Raw genomic sequence first — 18322 nt, 5'->3', positions numbered from 1 at the left:
CACTAGCTTTTGTATTGTAACTCTCTAATTACTCTTATTACTTCACTAGTCTAAACACCATTCTTGGCACAACCTGAGCCAAAATGGCATGACCAGTACAGTAAAGTGTGATTTATAAAGCGTGAGCAGCAAATGGCAGCGCTGATTAATCCATATATCAGTATGTGCATTTTCAAAGTACATATCCAGATTTATGAATCTCTAAGAATACATGCCCTTCAAAGACAAGATTAAAAGGAAAATGGAAAAACTATAAACATAACAGCAAAACCATTACTGTATACAGCGAAACCATTACTGTACACAGTGAAACCATTACTGTATACAGCGAAACCATTACTGTGTACAGCGAAACCATTACTGTATACAGCGAAATCATTACTGTACAAAGCGAGACCATTACTGTACACAGCAAAACCATTACTGTATACAGCGTAACCATTACTGTACACAGTGAAACCATTACTGTATACAGCGAAACCATTACTGTGTACAGCGAAACCATTACTGTATACAGCGAAATCATTACTGTACAAAGCGAGACCATTACTGTACACAGCGAAACCATTACTGTATACAGCGTAACCATTACTGTACACAGTGAAACCATTACTGTATACAGCGAGACCATTACTGTACACAGCAAAACCATTACTGTATACAGAGAAACCATTACTGTATACAGCAAGACCATTACTGTCCACAGTGAAACCATTACTGTATACAGTGAAACCATTACTGTATACAGCGAGACCATTACTGTACACAGCGAAACAATTACTGTATACAGTGAAACCATTACTGTATACAGCGAGACCATTACTGTACACGGTGAAACCATTACTGTATACAGTGAAACCATTACTGTACACAGCGAAACCATTACTGTATACAGCGAAACCATTACTGTATACAGCGAGACCATTACTGTACACAGCGAAACCATTACTGTATACAGCGAAACCATTACTGTATACAGCGAGACTATTACTGTACACAGCGAAACCATTATTGTATACAGTGAAACCATTACTGTACACAGCGAAACCATTACTGTATACAGCGAAACCATTACTGTATACAGCGAGACCATTACTGTAAAGAACAACTGAGTGACATGGCTTTACAAATGCATGGAAACCATTACCGTATACAGCAAAACATTTCTGTAAAGAACAACTGAGCGACATGGCTTTACAAATGCATGGATACCATTACTGTATACAGTGAAACATTTCTGTAAAGAACAACTGAGCGACATGGCTTTACAAATGCATGGATAACCATTACTGTATACAGTGAAACATTTCTGTAAAGAATAACTGAGCGACATGGCTTATGCATGGATACCATTACTGTATACAGCGAAACATTTCTTTAAAGAACAACTGAGCGACATGGCTTTACAAATGCATGGATACCATTACTGTATACAAGCGAAACATTTCTGTAAAGAACAACTGAGCGACATGGCTTTATGAATGCATGGATAAGATTACTGTATACTTTTAAGCTTAGATATAAACATAACAGCGAAACATTTCTTTAAAGAACAACTGAGCGACATGGCTTTGTAAATGCAGGGATAAGATTACTGTATACTTTTAAGCTTAGAAGGCTCACCTTTGCATATTGTACCATTCCCCGAGTATCCTGGCTTGCATACACAGTTGTGTCCCCCGACTGTGTTTAAACACACTGCATTTTCATCACAGTTGTGTTGACCTGTGCAGCATTCATCATGTTCTGAAGAGTAAAGCAAGACATACGTTAATAAGTTATATGGCTGATAAACAATATGAAATGCAAAGTCCATGTAAGAAGTTAAGCCTTGCATTACTTTGTTATATAACAAACAAAACCTACCTGCTTTTATAGTAGCATGTAGTTTTTCTGAAAAATGACAGCTCTGAGGAAATGACACTCACTAAACCAGCATAATTCCCCTAAGTCAACACTATTGTTTCTTAATATTAAAAAGTATTGTGCAACATTATAAAGCTAATCCTTCATCCTGTTTTCAAAACATCCGTCATAATCAAACAGTGACAGACTAAAATAAGTTTAAGTAGTGTTGCTGAAGCAGTGCAAAAGTAGGGGGCAGTATCAGCAGGGGTGCAGCCAGACTGGGAACAAGGGTAGGACATTGGGCAAGATACCGAGGATTAAAAATAATAGCGATGGCTTTTAAAAGTCATAGCAGAGAGTCTGAAAGAGGAGCACTTTATTATTTTTCACTATAGAAAGTCTTTGCGTACAAAGCCCTATATAGTTAGTGATAGGGCATCTTTAAATATGCTTAGATTATTTATTTAATAAAGAATGTATCCATGTAAAGTTATGAGTTTATATAGGACATCAGTAAATCTAGGAGGAGCAATGGTGAATCTCAGGTCAAAATCATAGTACTATGTCTAAATCATAGCAGTAACGAGGTGTGGGTGCAGGGACTTGGTCAGTCAACAGGCATCCAGTGGAAGATTCAACTGTCCATACTGAAAATTCTGAAACAGTGAGGCTTGTTCACATGAAGCAGAAGAGCAAGCAACGTTTGCCATTAGCAGTGCTGCTAAGAACTGACAGGTGTTTTTGGAGTGGCTATTGAGAATGAAGGTGAAGCGATACTTTCTCAGGGATGACCTACACTCCAGGTTAGCAGGGAACTATTTAAAGACTCAGACTTTGAAGAGGAATGCTCTACCAAGGAGTGTGATTCCAAAGAATTAAAAAAAAACTCCAGGGTCTCTTTGAAGGAGTCAATTCCTTTCATAAAGACCAGATTCTATGACCTCTGTTTACATAATGAGATTAAAACCTTGTGTACTTATGGGATACTAAAAAATCTGCCAAAACATTCTTGTCTAGTTTTCTATTAATTCATGCCATTTTATATCCCCTCTGTTAACACTGTACAAATTAAACTTCACAGACGTTAATGTAATAAAGTCTTTACTGGTTCAAGGTTTAACCACGAATTCTACTGAATCCAAGAAGGGTTATTTGGGAAACTGAGGCATAGGAGTTTGCATTGTCTTACACATAAACTTTAAGTACTGCCTTCCTTTTAGGGTGCACAATGTTTCTTCAACATATTCCCAAGGGGTCTGATACACATATTGCCCATTGGTAGTACCCTTCAGAAATGGATATGTGCCTCATTTCTTGACAGATCATGTCTTAGACCAGTAGTTCTGTTTTAATCATAGGTTATCTGAATTATTCACAGGAAATCTGATTTTGTTTTCCATGACTCACAGCATTTAGAAATATGTAGTTATGTTGACTTGAATGTATACAAAAAAATGGTGCATTTATAGTCCCATTTTGCTTATCATCAGGAATCTGACATATATATTTTAGAAAAGTACAGAACTCTGCTAGTCCTCATTGAGTAGCTCTGAGATAGAAAGCAAGTTTTGCAATTCTCTTGAGGTCAGGGTCAAACAGCACAAGCAAATAAAACAATGATCATGCACACTCACAGAACACTATAGACTTCCGAAGACTGTACAAACAAAAACCTAATTTGTATCATAAGAGGTCATAAGCTCAACAACACCAAAGGCCTAATTCATGTAATATATTACATAAGTCTTCCGTGCCAACATTAAATACAACGCACATAGTTGGCACTATACCATAGCCACAATGAGACACTTAACAAATAACACAATACCTGCAGATAAAACAGAAACCAAACAGAATGAAAAACTTGTGAGATGGGCATTGCAGGTTGGCAACCCCCAAAACATCCTAGCAATGGCTACTGCACAGTGTGGAAAGCAGCTGAGCAGCTGAGGTTCTCACTGGATTTGTGTCAGTGTCGGGCCTTCCTGAATCTAAAACTTAGAAACTGCAACAAAACAAAGAAAGGAAAGAGGTTCCAATGACAATGAAGAGCTTATAGTGCATGCTGGTAACTTGTAAGTGTCAGTTCATGTGTAATTCAATGAACTGGTTAAGGAACATGACCCAACAAGTCAGGGTGACGGGTACTTTCCTATCTCGACAGAGGTGGTGTCACAGAGGGCTCTACACTGGTGCAGCTTCTGGTCAGACATAAAGAAGACAAATGAGCTATGTTCAGCCAGATATGCTGATAACGGAAAACTGGGTAACATAAGGAAAAGATGGTTTATACAAAGTTCATGCAGATGTAATGACCTGGACTTCCACTTGGTTAAAAGGACATAAATTATGATTTCAATATAAATGCTCTAGGGATAATAGTAGGAAGCAATCTGAACGTATGACCACTGTGTATCTATCAAAGTCAGAAAAGTATATTCTGTAGCATATTTTATTCGAAAGGGCATGGCTAATCACTTCAGTGAGATCAATGCAGCACTTTATATCTTCCTAATCTGAGCCATTCCTGAACCCACCATTGCATTTTGTAGACTTCAAACGAGCTACCTGACACAACTTGAAAAGGTTCTGTGATTTTTTTTCAGATGAAATGATAGGGTTGGAAAATCTCAGCCATTCAGAACAACTTCAGTAAATGCTGTTATATTCTCTTTCTCATGGTTTACATAGAGGTGATCTTAACTTAGTCTGACTCTATTCTATATGAAAAGTCGTTACCTAAAACACACCATTGTAAGACCAAACATCAGACTGCGAAAACTTAATACAAAATATAAATATTAGGGGTAGAAAAAAGTAGCAGGTGGGTTATATAAAATCCTTCCAAGATGTGGAACAGGTTTCCCTTTGGAATCAGAAGTCATTAATAACCTAATATTCTTCTGAAGCAATGTACGTGTCAGTGTGTGTGTGTGTGTGTGTGTGTGTGTGTGTGTGTGTGTGTGTGTGTGTGTATATATATATATATATATATATATATATATATATATATATATATATATATATATATATATATATATAGTGAAACCCAGGTTTCCGGGTGTGTTCTATGAAGTGCAGACTATTGTGGCATTAATATATCTCTTTATTCTTCTGTGCTGAACTCGCTTTTTGGTATTTCTGTCTACGCATATACTGTGCGCTTGCTTCCTGTTTCCACTGTGCATGTTCGAGTGTGTGTATTTATCTATATATATATATTTATGTAATATAATATATGATAGTTTTACACAGAAGTGTACATGCATACTAATATATAAAACGTTATTGACAGACCTCATTAAATTATTATAATAACAGAGTCCAAATTAAAAGCTCTTGAAATCGTTACAACTCTTGTGGCTACTAACAGGATCTTTAATGGTTTATATAGTAACCTTAATGAATATCACCTGTCTCTGCTCACCAATACAAGAAGCTAGACAAGATGTTATTGGTGAATCCATTACAGCCTAAAAAAGTAATCTTTCCAAAACAGTCAGTAGAACCTGGTCCCCCCGAGCGATTAGAAAAGTTAACTACAATAAATTTAGCATATAAAAACAACCAAATAAACTCCACCTCCAGTCGCTTTAACTATAAAGTCCTTCAACGCTAACATTTTGCCCACAGTTACGGAAGTGAAATGTCAGACATCGTTTCCTAGGCTTACATATTGATGGAGTTCTTTATGCTCCTCCTCCATGGTTACTGTCTCCCAGGGGTAAATAATCCATACGCTACCACAGTATTCTAAAGTATGATGATAGGACTGTTTATCTCTAACTGCATGTTATAATTGCAGTCTGTCATATTCCCTGTACTAAAAACTGGCACTTATACCAATTTAGCAATTCCTTCACCCCCCCCCCAATTTAGCAGTTTCCTCATCCCTCCCCCAGCACCTGTTACACTGCCTTTTTGAAGTGCAGCTTTTATCTCATTCCAGGGCCTTTGTGTCTAGCCTTCCAAATATGGCACCAGTGATAGCTTCCATCAGTAGGAAATGCACTTTTGGACAAATGTAAAAAAATCTGTAGCATTTGTCCCATAGGTAGGTCTGGTAGTATATTTATTCTTCAAAGAACCACTAGTTACTTAGGATACAAACAGGAACTGTCCCAAAGTTTTTTCATAAATACTCAGTCTCATACTAGCGGAGAGTTAAGACCCTGCAAGACTAAAATATATGCTCCCATGCTCTCATTCTCTCTTGCTCCTATTATCCCATGTTCCCATTCACACATGATCCCATGCTTCCATGCTCCCATTCTTCCATGATCTCATGCTCCCATGTTCTCATTCTCCCATGATCCCATGCTCCCATCCTCCCATTCTCTCTTGCTTCTATTTCCCTTGCTCCCATGCTCCCATGTTCCCATTCTCCCATGATCCCATTCTCCCATGCTCCCATTTTCCCATTCTCCCATGATCCCATGCTCCCATGCTCCCATTCTCTCTTGCTCCTATTTCCCATGCTCCCATGCTCCCATGTTCCCATTCTCCCATAATCCCATTCTCCCATGATCCCATGCTTCCATTCTCTCTTGCTTCTATTTCCCATGCTCCCATGCTCCCATGTTCCCATTCTCCCATGCTCCCATGTTCCCATTCTCCCATGATGCCATTCTCCCATGATCCCATTCTCCCATGCTCCCATTTTCCCATTCTCCCATGATCCCATGCTCCCATGCTCCCATTCTCTCTTGCTCCTATTTCCCATTCTCCCATGATCCCATGCTCCCATTTGCCTCTATGTTAATCACTACACCTCCAACACAGGGGGAGGGGAGTAGTAGGAAACATCAAAGAAGATACATGAGGAAGCAAAGGGTAAAGAAAGATTGACAGACAATCTTCCAAAAATGTACACTCTTCAAATGGAAATGAATGCCAATTCTTTAAATGCTTCTAGAAGTAAAGAAGCACTGTTTTAACTAATTCAGATAACATATATTTTATTGGGCAAAAAACCCTGAAGGAATTACTTGATTAGTGAAAGAAGTGATATGGCTGTAGGATACTGGAATGACAGAAGTAACTGGAGTGAGACCAGAATGAAAGTCTTTATCTGTTAACTACCTAGACCTGTGCTGAACAGGCACCAGTCTCTCCTTTATGTTCCAAATCTTCTTGTATCTTTCGCAATCTGCAAACTGTACTTTGGTTAGAAATGCTTTATTATGTACAGTGGAGGTAGATGCCAACAATATCTGAAAATGGTCTCCAGTAACAGTTCTCTGCGTCATATTCCTCATGTTCTTTTCCTCCTGAATAGTATAACTACCATTCTGGAATGCTCTGGAATGCTGGGTATTTGACCTGAATTCTGCACTCATTCATGAGTGTTTGTACTGCCTTTTGAGGACTGCACTGCCATGACTTTCTGCATATCAGTCCAGGTGAACTAAGTTAACTATCTGTGCCTGAAGTATTGCCTAGTAATACCAAAATCCTGTAAAGTTTTAAGCGCCTCTTTAGCCCTGGTTCCCAAGCCTTGTAGCATGCAAATAAGATGTGTTTGTACTCAAATGCACAGCACATTCTGTTCTTATCGGTATTTACAAGATGTGTTTGTACTCAAATGTACAGCACATTCTGTTCTTATCGGTATTTACAAGATGTGTTTGTACTCAAATGTACAGCACGTTCTGTTCTTATCGGTATTTACAAGATGTGTTTGTACTCAAATGTACAGCACATTCTGTTCTTATCGGTATTTACAAGATGTGTTTGTACTCAAATGTACAGCACGTTCTGTTCTTATCGGTATTTACAAGATGTGTTTGTACTCAAATGTACAGCACATTCTGTTCTTATCGGTATTTACAAGATGTGTTTGTACTCAAATGTACAGCACATTCTGTTCTTATCGGTATTTACAAGATGTGTTTGTACTCAAATGTACAGCACGTTCTGTTCTTATCGGTATTTACAAGATGTGTTTGTACTCAAATGTACAGCACGTTCTGTTCTTATCGGTATTTACAAGATGTGTTTGTACTCAAATGTACAGCACGTTCTGTTCTTATCAGTATTTACAAGATGTGTTTGTACTCAAATGTACAGCACATTCTGTTCTTATCGGTATTTACAAGATGTGTTTGTACTCAAATGTACAGCACATTCTGTTCTTATCGGTATTTACAAGATGTGTTTGTACTCAAATGTACAGCACATTCTGTTCTTATCGGTATTTACAAGATGTGTTTGTACTCAAATGTACAGCACATTCTGTTCTTATCGGTATTTACAAGATGTGTTTGTACTCAAATGTACAGCACATTCTGTTCTTATCGGTATTTCTGACTGAAGGTTATATTCACAGATTAGAGTGCATTTACTGAAACTGTATGCACACTGTGAAAGCCTGCTTTAACATAGCTGTATTTCTAGACTTATGCAAAAAGAATACTGTATTTTTGTACATTTAAATGATACCTTATCTAACACTTAGCATAAGGAAATCTCATTTCTCATCCCATCTCGGCAATGAGTGGTAATATAATATTAATCTGAATGCATTTGTAAAAAGACCCCTCTGGAATTAAAAAAAAAAAAAAAACTCCTGATGAAATTATGCAGATGCTGAAAGTCTTTTCACTTCTCTAAGGTGAGAAAGCCCTCTCTACACCAAAACTATGACAACACCTTCATTCCAGCCAACTCTAAGTCAAGTATTCATGAAATAACTCAAGGTAAGTGAATGGCCAATCTTCTTAGCAAACCTTCTGCCTAGCTGAGATGTTGAATTTATTTTCATTACTCATGCATATGATCCAGAAAGCAATACCAATGTTTCACATTTGAGTGTGAGTCTGTCCTTGCTTGGCATCCAGCACTGCAAATCAATGTGAATTTAAATTGCTTTCCATGACATGTGGACATCAGGGAAGAACCACTGTAGCCAGATTTAGAGATGGGAAGCTGAGAAAAAGATTTCTACTTTTAGAAGATCTAATTCTCCCCACATGGTGCACAAATCTCCTGTGATACCCTGGAGTTTCAGTAGCCACCTAATGAATGTTTGAATCAGTTTCTTCCTCATACATATATTTACTCTATGTAATAGGAAAACAGACCTTTACACCTATCAATGCTTGTGCTAATGACTCAGGTTCATCCGAGGGGCTACACTCCTAAAATGACTCCCACGTCTAGGTGAAAGCTACCCCCCACACACACACACACACACACACACACACACAAGCACAAGAGTAGAAAAAAAGCTGGGCATTTTGCATACTGAGATGGAAGCTGGCTTCTTGCTGCTTTTTTTAAGTTGAAAGAGGTTTCTGACCAGCAGTTATATCAGCAGGAAAAGGTAACATGGAGTAAAAACTGGAGGCAAATCAGCATCAAGTGCATATCAAACGTTTTTCTGGATCTGAGGTACATTCATTCATGCATTTTCCCGTTAAAATCCAGTTCAGTGTCATCTCATAGCTGCATCCTATTCTGGAACTTAATGGTGGAAGTCAGAGAAATGTCCTGTTGGAGCTGAAGCTTATTCTGACACTCACTGGGCAGATAGAAAAAAGCTAATTCTGGCATGCAGTGGGCGCAAGGAAAGGAAGCTAATTCTGGAATGCTGTGGACACAGGGAAATAAACTAATTTTGGCATACAGTGAGCTCAAGGAAAAGAAACTAATTTTGAAATGTTGAAGTGCTGCGGGCACGGGGAAATAAACAAATTTTGAAATGCAGTGTGCTCATGTAAAAAGGAATAATCACTGGGCATTTCATAAGAATTCCAATTTACCTATGGCGAGGCATAACCTTATGATGTGGTAAGAAAGTTTAGCAGCTGGCAGAAACCCAAATTGATGTCTCCCTAACCTGAGTATGAGCCTGAAAATTTCAGGTTGCAAATATATTTAAAAAATAATCTTCAATTCAAAAACCAATCAATCAATCAATCAATCAATCAATCAATCAATAACAGTTTTTGGTCCACCATTAAAGCAAGGCTCCCATACCCATTTGTGCAGTTCACACCATGACATCAGAATTAATTTATATTCTTCAACATTTAAGACTAGTTCAGTTATTCCAAGAACCGCAATCAATGTCCAAAGAGTGTCAGAAGACACCTCATGTGGATGATAACAGACAGCACTTCAGCCAAGAACTGGAGAGCGCAAGACTTCAAGCTGGTGATGTTTAGGCACTGCTGTGTCACACATCTCAAATATATTAATTATTATCAAATTTTAGCGAAAACTATTAGTGAACAGAAGCCTTGAAGGATGCAGGGGATACTCTACTGTGTTTAGAGGGAGCAAGAAAAATAATTAGTTTCAATAGTTTTGTAATGTTTATACTGTTACCAAGTAGGTTAACGAAGAAGAGGTGGAAGCTTTACTGGGCTGGTGGAATGAGTTTCTTAATGAACTGCAGTTCTTTTGTGATGAACCCTCATAACTGCAATCAAAAAGTAGTGCAATCTGTTCAACATAAACCGAGGTCAGAATGTAAAAAGTCAGTAAAAAATGTGGTTTTGCATGGATCAAGCCTTTCTGCACCCAGATCACCAGTTATTGTATATATCAACTCCATGACTGTGTAGCCCGTGTAAAGGAGAAATCGCTAGGTATACAGACTCTTGATCTTAACATCAAAACCGAGTTCTCACACAATAGTGTTCATGCATGTGTGGCAATCGCAAAGGTGTCACATACAAGTGTGACATTCATGTAGATGCATCCATGCTAACCCAAGACATGTCTCTGTACTTAAATAAGGCTATTAGTAAGCAAGAAATATTCCAAGTTATAGCTACCATGCATGCGAATGCACAATCAGATGATTATGACTCAACTGATGATTTTTATAAATGATATATAAAGGTGTTAGCTAACTCACTTTAAGTTCTTCAGCTGCAAAGGCTATGTAAGGTGTCTACTATTCTCAGAAAACTAGCCTCTACTGAACTCTTTCTGAAAGCAGATAAGAACCTAATACAATCTGATAGTAACACACCTATAGCTTTGATCCCAGATGAATATAAAATGCTGGTAAATCTATTAATTTATCAGAACTTTTTTTTCTAGGCTAATTTATTCAACTTGATTAGAAGGGTCTTATGGGCGGGGACATCATATCTGGTCCAAATCATGGTTGCTTTGATTCATCAGGTCCAGATATTGTGGACACCAGTCTCCTCTTTTTCCATGATACATTCAGTCATTGAGTTAGATTTCATCTTGGCTGCCTTAGAGAAAAGGGTATGGGGGAAGTTTTCTTTAGTTAACCCAATGCATGTATAAAGATACAGGTCCACTTTTAAATGTCAAAATTCCAAAATCTCAACTTTAAAAAAAACGTACCCTAAACATCGAGATTTCAGAATCTCAACATTTAAAAGTGGGTTAAAAAAAAATCAAGTAAAAGAAACTGTTTGCAGGGGGAAGCCCCCCTGCATCCCCCACACCTCCTCTACTTAAATATATCAACTCTGAGATCACACTAGAGTGAAGAGAACGGTAAGTGCAACAGGAGTGTTACCCTTCTCCTCACTGTAGCGCAATCTCGGAGTTGGTATATTTAAGTAGGGGGGTGTGGGGGGTGCAGGGGGCATGCCCCCTGCAAAAAATGTATTGAAAGTCTCTGCCTTTGTTTTTTTTAACACACTTTTAAACATCAAGATTCTGAAATCTCGATGTTTTAGGTACTTTTTTAAAAGTCGAGATTTTGGAATTTTGACATTTAAAAGTGGATCCATGAAAATACATATGCGCAAGTCCTTAATAATAGACATCTTCCTTTAAACTATTTAAGGGGACCAGGAAAGGATATCCAGTCTGTTTTTTACACTAGCAGCTGAGGCTATTACATTTTGGCAGTGACCAGTCCGTCTGGCAGTATCGATGTCTTTATTGATAATTGTAAAATATGAATAACTGACCTTGTCAATATCCTCACGTGGGTTATGCTGGCACAAACTTTGTTCTCAAACAGTTTGGTCTGGGTCTTAATTAATGCAAGTCCTAGCATTGTCCACTTGCCGAGAGGGCATTGCAGTATAACACTGGCTGAAAAACGTAAAGATCAGGCTGACTTAATTAACGTTAATGATGAGTTGCTACATCAGTATTTGTCAGCTAAATGTCAGCAATGGTCAACCCTCAAATGTGCTTTCTGTACCAGACTTTCCTTGCTCAAAACATTCTCCAGCTGAAAATAATGTTCATTTTGCAGCATTTTTGACAGATATGGCAGTTCTCTTGGCTTGACAATTTTCCAGAATTATTGTTCCACTTGTATGGGATTGGTAGAAACCCAATGTTAACTGGACTGACCTGAAAATCCCAATACAGGAAAGAAAGGTAAGGATGACAAACATGAACTGTTATACTTGGAAGGCCATACTCAGTCTGATCCATAAAACTTAAAATTGAGAAGCCTCTTTTGTTCCTGCTTGATCAGAGGCCCCATCCTAGTGAGGGTTAGCGTAAACTTTCTAGGGAAGAAGAAAACATTACAAGGAGTCTGTTATGATTAGACTGACTTACCTGAGTCTGCATTAGAGTTTTCTGTTTGCCTGAGGGCTGACATGTCAAGGTGTTATATTATTTCACATCATATTTCTCATTGTTCATTGTGGTGATATCTTTAGAATCAAACCATTAATATAAATGTTCTGAGTTCAAAGAGGGGCAGAAAAAAAGTGATTTTCATTTTATATTCAAGAATGATCCCATTCCTGATGATACATTGAATTAATACAATGAGTACAAAGTAACATTGTATCATTTAGAAGCAACAACGTATTGCTGTAATACTGACAAAGCAACAGGCTGGTTTGGGGCTTTCAGATTTGAAAGCATACTATAATGCCATGCAACTTAGGTTACTATATTTGATCCAGGATATCAACTATATGACCAAATGGTAACACTGGACAGGCATAGTGCCCAACTAGATGACAACAGGATCATACATGGGCATTTGGGCAGATCTAAGAAATGAATTCAAAGAGCATTCTGTATGGTTTTCTATACATACAATTATTAAGCAAATATTTATGTTAAACAAAGATAAACATTGGGAAGATGTTATAACACTAATAGGTTATACTATATAAAGTAATAAGAAAGATACAGGAGAGACTGTTATGAACGTTTAAAAGAGATAATAACAAACTGAGTTTTTGGGAGCAGATGATAAAAGAAGATAAGGAACTAAAATGGGATGAAGCTAGATGTATTTCTGAGTTATTGAATTTATATCAGCTTACATATACAGATGTAGCGTTCAAGCTCATGGAAGATATGCAGAGGTTGGAAAGGAATTTTGTTAAACCACAGATAATACATTTTGTTAATGATGCTAGAACAGAAAAAGCAGATGAGAAAGGAGTTATAAATGAAGCATATAAGGCCATATTAGACTTGAGAAGGACATGCAGTACAAAGGTGAAAACAGCATGTACTACAGAAATAAAAGTGTTGCTACCTGTAACATTTACAGTGACAAAGAAAGCTATAACTAGAAAAGGAGAAACCAAAAACAAACCATCAATACGAGAGATAAAAAAATGATTACAGAGTTTTAAAAAAATGGAACTGAGAACTCTCAGCGATCAGAAACAACCTCGTTGTAAGAAAACGGGCTGTGCATGACGCTGTACTGGAATTTGAGCTTGCAACGGAGAGGATGTTGACATGGAGCAAAGTACCTAAGATCGATATCTATTTAATAAAGCAGATGGCAATATAAAGTTTGAAGTCACTGGTCCCACTGTTATGGCTTGTAGTAAGTAAAGTGTTATGTTCGCTAATTAATTTCTAATTACAAGTTACATTGTAAATAGTCACTTTTTGTGTTTGATTTTTGTTTAATGAGCAATGTGTAATAAAACATGGGATTAAGGCTGAATTATAAAAAAAACATCCACGCATGCACACACACAAATGTGCACTCAAACACACACACAGTAACTATTTGTGTTACATATCACTGTTATTATTTAAGCAACTGAGCTGCACACTGAGATTTCTTTTTCATACTAGCATTTTTTAATTGAATCTTTAGCTAATTATGCATTCCCTACACTCTTTCTAGATACAAGTGGGTTTTAATGCATTGTATCTCACACCAATAACTTGTTAACTCTTGCCACAGGACAACTGGTCATCAGAAAGTTTGACTAGTTCATTGTTGGCTCAACACATAGTATGACATGAAATACCTTCCACTCTTCTAAACGAGTCTGACATTTTTCCTTTTTTAGGCACAAACAGGCATGAAACACAGAATGTTCAGGACTGAATGCCATGCCTGCATCTGAAATACAAAGTCTGCAGTGGCTGCCATAAGTACAAGCAGTGCTGACCTTTTACATGCTTGTATAACATCAACAGGTGTGATGCTGATATACCTCTGAGCGTCTTTGATTACTTTCACTTCAGGAAGGGTGGGATGGTGAAAATGCCCCAGAATAATATCAACGTTTTTCTGTTGCTTAATTACACCTTTGAGGTAAACAGGGAAAGTGGGGTATCTAATACAGTACGTTAACTAATGAGAGAGGCCCAAACAGCCTTGTGATAGCATATTTTATAAATATGTTCTATAAACCAGAATTACTTCTTGGAATGGGAAGCAAATACCAGCGTTATAAGAAGTTAGCATAACAGTAGTCATTATTCTTGCATTCTTCCAATACTATTTTGTTATCTTGTCATGGTAACCTTGTGCCAGGCTCGTGTACTAAAACCAAAAACCTTCTGTATGCTTGTTCATTTGGCATATGACCTAATCCCATGGGCGTAAGGATACAAATGTAGCTGTTGGCGCATAAAATCCTTAGACTATCTAAAACCAGGAGCCCCTGGACAAGCCTGAACAAAATATTTAAGAAAAAACAAGGTGAGCAAAAAAAAAAGAGAAAGGAGAAAGGACTGTTTCTCCCTCGCCCACTTGGTCCACATAGTGTGCAGATAAATATAAACAAAAATGAAAAATAGAGGAAGGGATGCAATGCTGCAAAAGTGATCAGTAGGACATCTATTGTTAGGGTATGTTCGTACACAACTGTACTATGTCCTTCCCTAGATCACTGTTTCAGTATTCCAGTACTACTGGGTGATTCCCAAAGTTTAGAGGTTGGACAGGGAGGATGAATCAGAGAAAGGAGAGCTGTCTACCAATCCAAGAACAGACCTACCATTAGAAGTCCTTGACATAGAAAAGGTCCACCCTGCAATGTTTAGTGAAGGTGCCTATATAGGATCAAGATGCTGCTTCTAGAATGGCTCTGGAATCAATGCTCTTGAAGAAATCACCAGAGGTGAAAGAGATTGTTCTGGTGATTATTGTTGGGGTGGAATGTGCTTTCACTAGATAAGACAAGGACTTGCCATAGCAGAAATGACAGAAGGAAAATTGATTTACAGATCCATTTGGAAATAGTCTGCTTTGAGACTGGATTGCCCAGTTTACATTCTTGAAAGGAAACAGAAAGATTATTTGTTTTCCTGGTGCCCTTGATCTTGTCAAGGTAAATCTTAATTGTCTGTGTACATCCAATGACTGCAGATGCCTCTCATCTCTGCTTTGTGGGTTTGGAAAGAAGGTAGGTAAATATTTAGTCTGATTGTAAAACAATTAATTGACCACCTTGGTCACAAAAGGAGGTTTAGCCCTCAGAGAGACCCTAAAGGACAGATAGCCAAAAGGGCGTGATGTTCAAAGACCTTCTGGTAGAAATAAGGGCCTCCAGCAAAATAGTTTTCCAAGTGCAAAACTTTAGGGATGCATTCAAATAGTGGCACAGTGAGTTTTTCCAAAATTAAAACAAGGTCCCAGTGAATAGCCCTCCTAGGTGGGTTCAAGTGAAGAATTCCCTTTAGAAATTTCTTGACTTCAACTCTTGAAAGCAAGGATGGATTAGTGGCATGCAAGCTGAGATGGCAGATAGATGTGTCATAATAAAAGAGTAGGAATTCCATATTTGAGAAACGCATACAAGCAGGACAAAAATTGTTAGGATCCCCACCTGAAGGTGGTTCTCATAGTTTTTATGACACCAGATAGAAAATCTCTTCTGTTTGGAGATGTAAGATTTTTAAGGAGTAAATGTTCTCACCACCTGAAGCACCTGACTAGGTCCTCAGGGAATTAGACTATGAGAGGGATGAAAATCCTTTCATCCACAGTGTCAGGTTGTGAGCCTGCAGATTGAGATGAAGCAGAGAGTCCTTTTTCTGTGTGAGTCCACTTTGTAGGCTAACTTGCAGTGATTTCCCTTGGTGAAGAAGAAGAAAGGGGGAACCAATGCTGGTTGGGCCTGAAGGATGTCACCAGCAGGATTTTTGGTCTGTCCCATTGAGTCTTCAGTAGAACCTTTGGGATTAGATAAGAGGGTGCAGGCATAAAGGTACTTCCCCTCCCAGTAGAAAGACATGGCATCCATCCTCCTCCCCTGGGGACAAGGAGTCCTAGAGCAAAACAACTTGAGCTGTCTATGAGTGGAGGCAAACAAGTCTGTTTGAGAAATATCCTATCTGCTGACTATATCCAGGAGGACCTCCCTGCTTAGCATCCATTTGTGCGGGGCTTCCATGGACCTGCTTAGAGAATTTGTGAGTACATTGCCTTCTGATGGGATGTACACAACCTGAAGGGACAGATGTGCCTTTGTAGCCTGCTACCATGTCAGAAGAGCTAGCCTGCACAGCTAGTAAGACTTGAACAGCCCCACCCTGCATGTTGATATACCTCATTACTCTGGTATTGTCTGTGAAAATCCTTAGATGGCCTGGTTTCCATATCTGAGAAAACACCTGAAGTCCCTGAATCAGACCCCTCATTTCTTTGACATTGATGTGCTCCCTCTGTTGTCTGCAGAATCACTGGCCTTGAACAGATGAGGTGTCTATCCAGGTTCCCCAAGCCAGGTCTGATGCATCTATGTGCAGTCCCTGGTTGGGGTTGGGAGTGAAGAGGAAGACTTGGATTCAGGTGGATCTGGGATAACTACTACTTTAAGTCATTCTTCAGAAAAGGTAATAAGGGAATTTGGAAAAACAGTGAATGACAGTGCCAAGACCATAGAGATTTTAGGCATCACTAGGTCCTTCTCATATGTAGCTTGTCAAAGGGCATGATTGGAATAGATGCTGCCATGTTTTCCTGGTTGTTAGGTACTCCCTTGCAGGAGCTGATTGAAGAGGAGGAAGGGACTGGAAGAAGTCAGAGAGGGGCATGTACTTTTTCTTAGGGGAGAGTGAACAGTCATCAGTATCCAGTCTTCAACAAAGGACAATCAGATTCCAGGAGGCAGTATGAGATGTTTTTTTGAGACTGGGGGGTAAATGCCAGTCTCTCTAGGAGTGAAATTGTGAAACTTAGGCGCAGGCATAGAGTGTTCTGAATGGTAAAGCAGAGAACTGAAAGTGTGATGAAAAGTCAGAGAACTTGTGTTTTCTGCAGATGGGATAGATGACAATCTGCAGGTATACATCCTTCAAGGCTAGAGAGACCAGAAAGGCCAGTGAGAGCAAGAAAGGAAGGAGAGTTTGCAGTTATAATAGCATCTTGAAGTTGGTAGTTCCAGAAAGGTGATGAGGTGAGATAAATCCAGAATAGGTCTGCAAGTGCCCTCATTTCTGGGCACAAGAAAGAGTCTTGAATAAAACCCTTATCCTAGATGCTGATTTGCACCAGTTCTATGGTACCCTGGTCAAAGAGATCCTTCAAGAGAGGAGACAGAAGCTGTGCTTGGTGAGAAGAAGAAATGTCCCTCAAGGATGGAATTTCCCTGCAATGCAGTGTATAACCTTATTGAATGATGGATAATACCCACTTGTCTGTAGTGATAAATTCCCAGGCTGAAGGAGTCAATCTCAGCCTTTTTGTCAACGAAAATCCTAGACTAAGGAGGGAGGGAGGTGGTTGTAGTAGGTAATTAGTCTGATGTGTCTGGAAAAGGAGATTTTCTAGGCTTGGAGTCACTAGTAGGTGTATTATGAAATCCTTTCCAGGATTGTTTCCTCCCATTCTCAGAGGGTTCTGATCCCTGTGGACAAAGAAAGTGATCTTACCTGGGTAATCTCTTTGATACATATGGGCTGAAGTGAAAACATCTATTTAAAGTCTTGCATTAGTTTGCCTTTGTCTTGCTGAGTCTTGAAAAGTTCTGCTGTAGAAGATCCAAATGAAAGGTCCATCTGAAGGGGAAAATCCATGTGCCTGGCCTTTACATCTTCAGGGAGGGACTGTAGATGAAACCAAGCAAATTGACTAATCACTGACCCAGCAGACCTAGAAGAACCCTCTGCAGCAACATGCCTGTATTGATGGCATGACCAGCATCCTGAATAGCTTGTCTAACCATGGACATTGTCTGTTACTTAGAATCAGAAGACTCAAGGTTAACTATGGTGTCCTAAGATGGACAAAAGGTATTTTGTTATTTGACTTTGCTAATTTAAAGCTCTGAAAGCGAAGTGGCAGAAGTACAAACCT

General features: G+C 38.7%; 1 protein-coding gene across 1 annotated transcript in view; it reads right to left on the bottom strand.

Moving 5' to 3' along the window:
• The window catches only part of NELL2 (neural EGFL like 2), a gene marked incomplete in the record, with an annotated part of 1888857 nt that overhangs the window by 601337 nt on the left and 1269198 nt on the right, over nt 1-18322 (bottom strand). The window contains 1 exon segment of the mRNA XM_044087166.1: nt 1624-1746. Within this exon segment, the coding sequence (XP_043943101.1) occupies nt 1624-1746 (123 nt within the window).

Source organism: Protopterus annectens, chromosome 11.part0 (assembly GCF_019279795.1).
Source record: "Protopterus annectens isolate FY-2018-M chromosome 11.part0, PAN1.0, whole genome shotgun sequence".
Lineage (NCBI taxonomy): Eukaryota > Metazoa > Chordata > Ceratodontiformes > Protopteridae > Protopterus > Protopterus annectens.
This window is presented reverse-complemented; position numbering and strand designations above follow the sequence as displayed.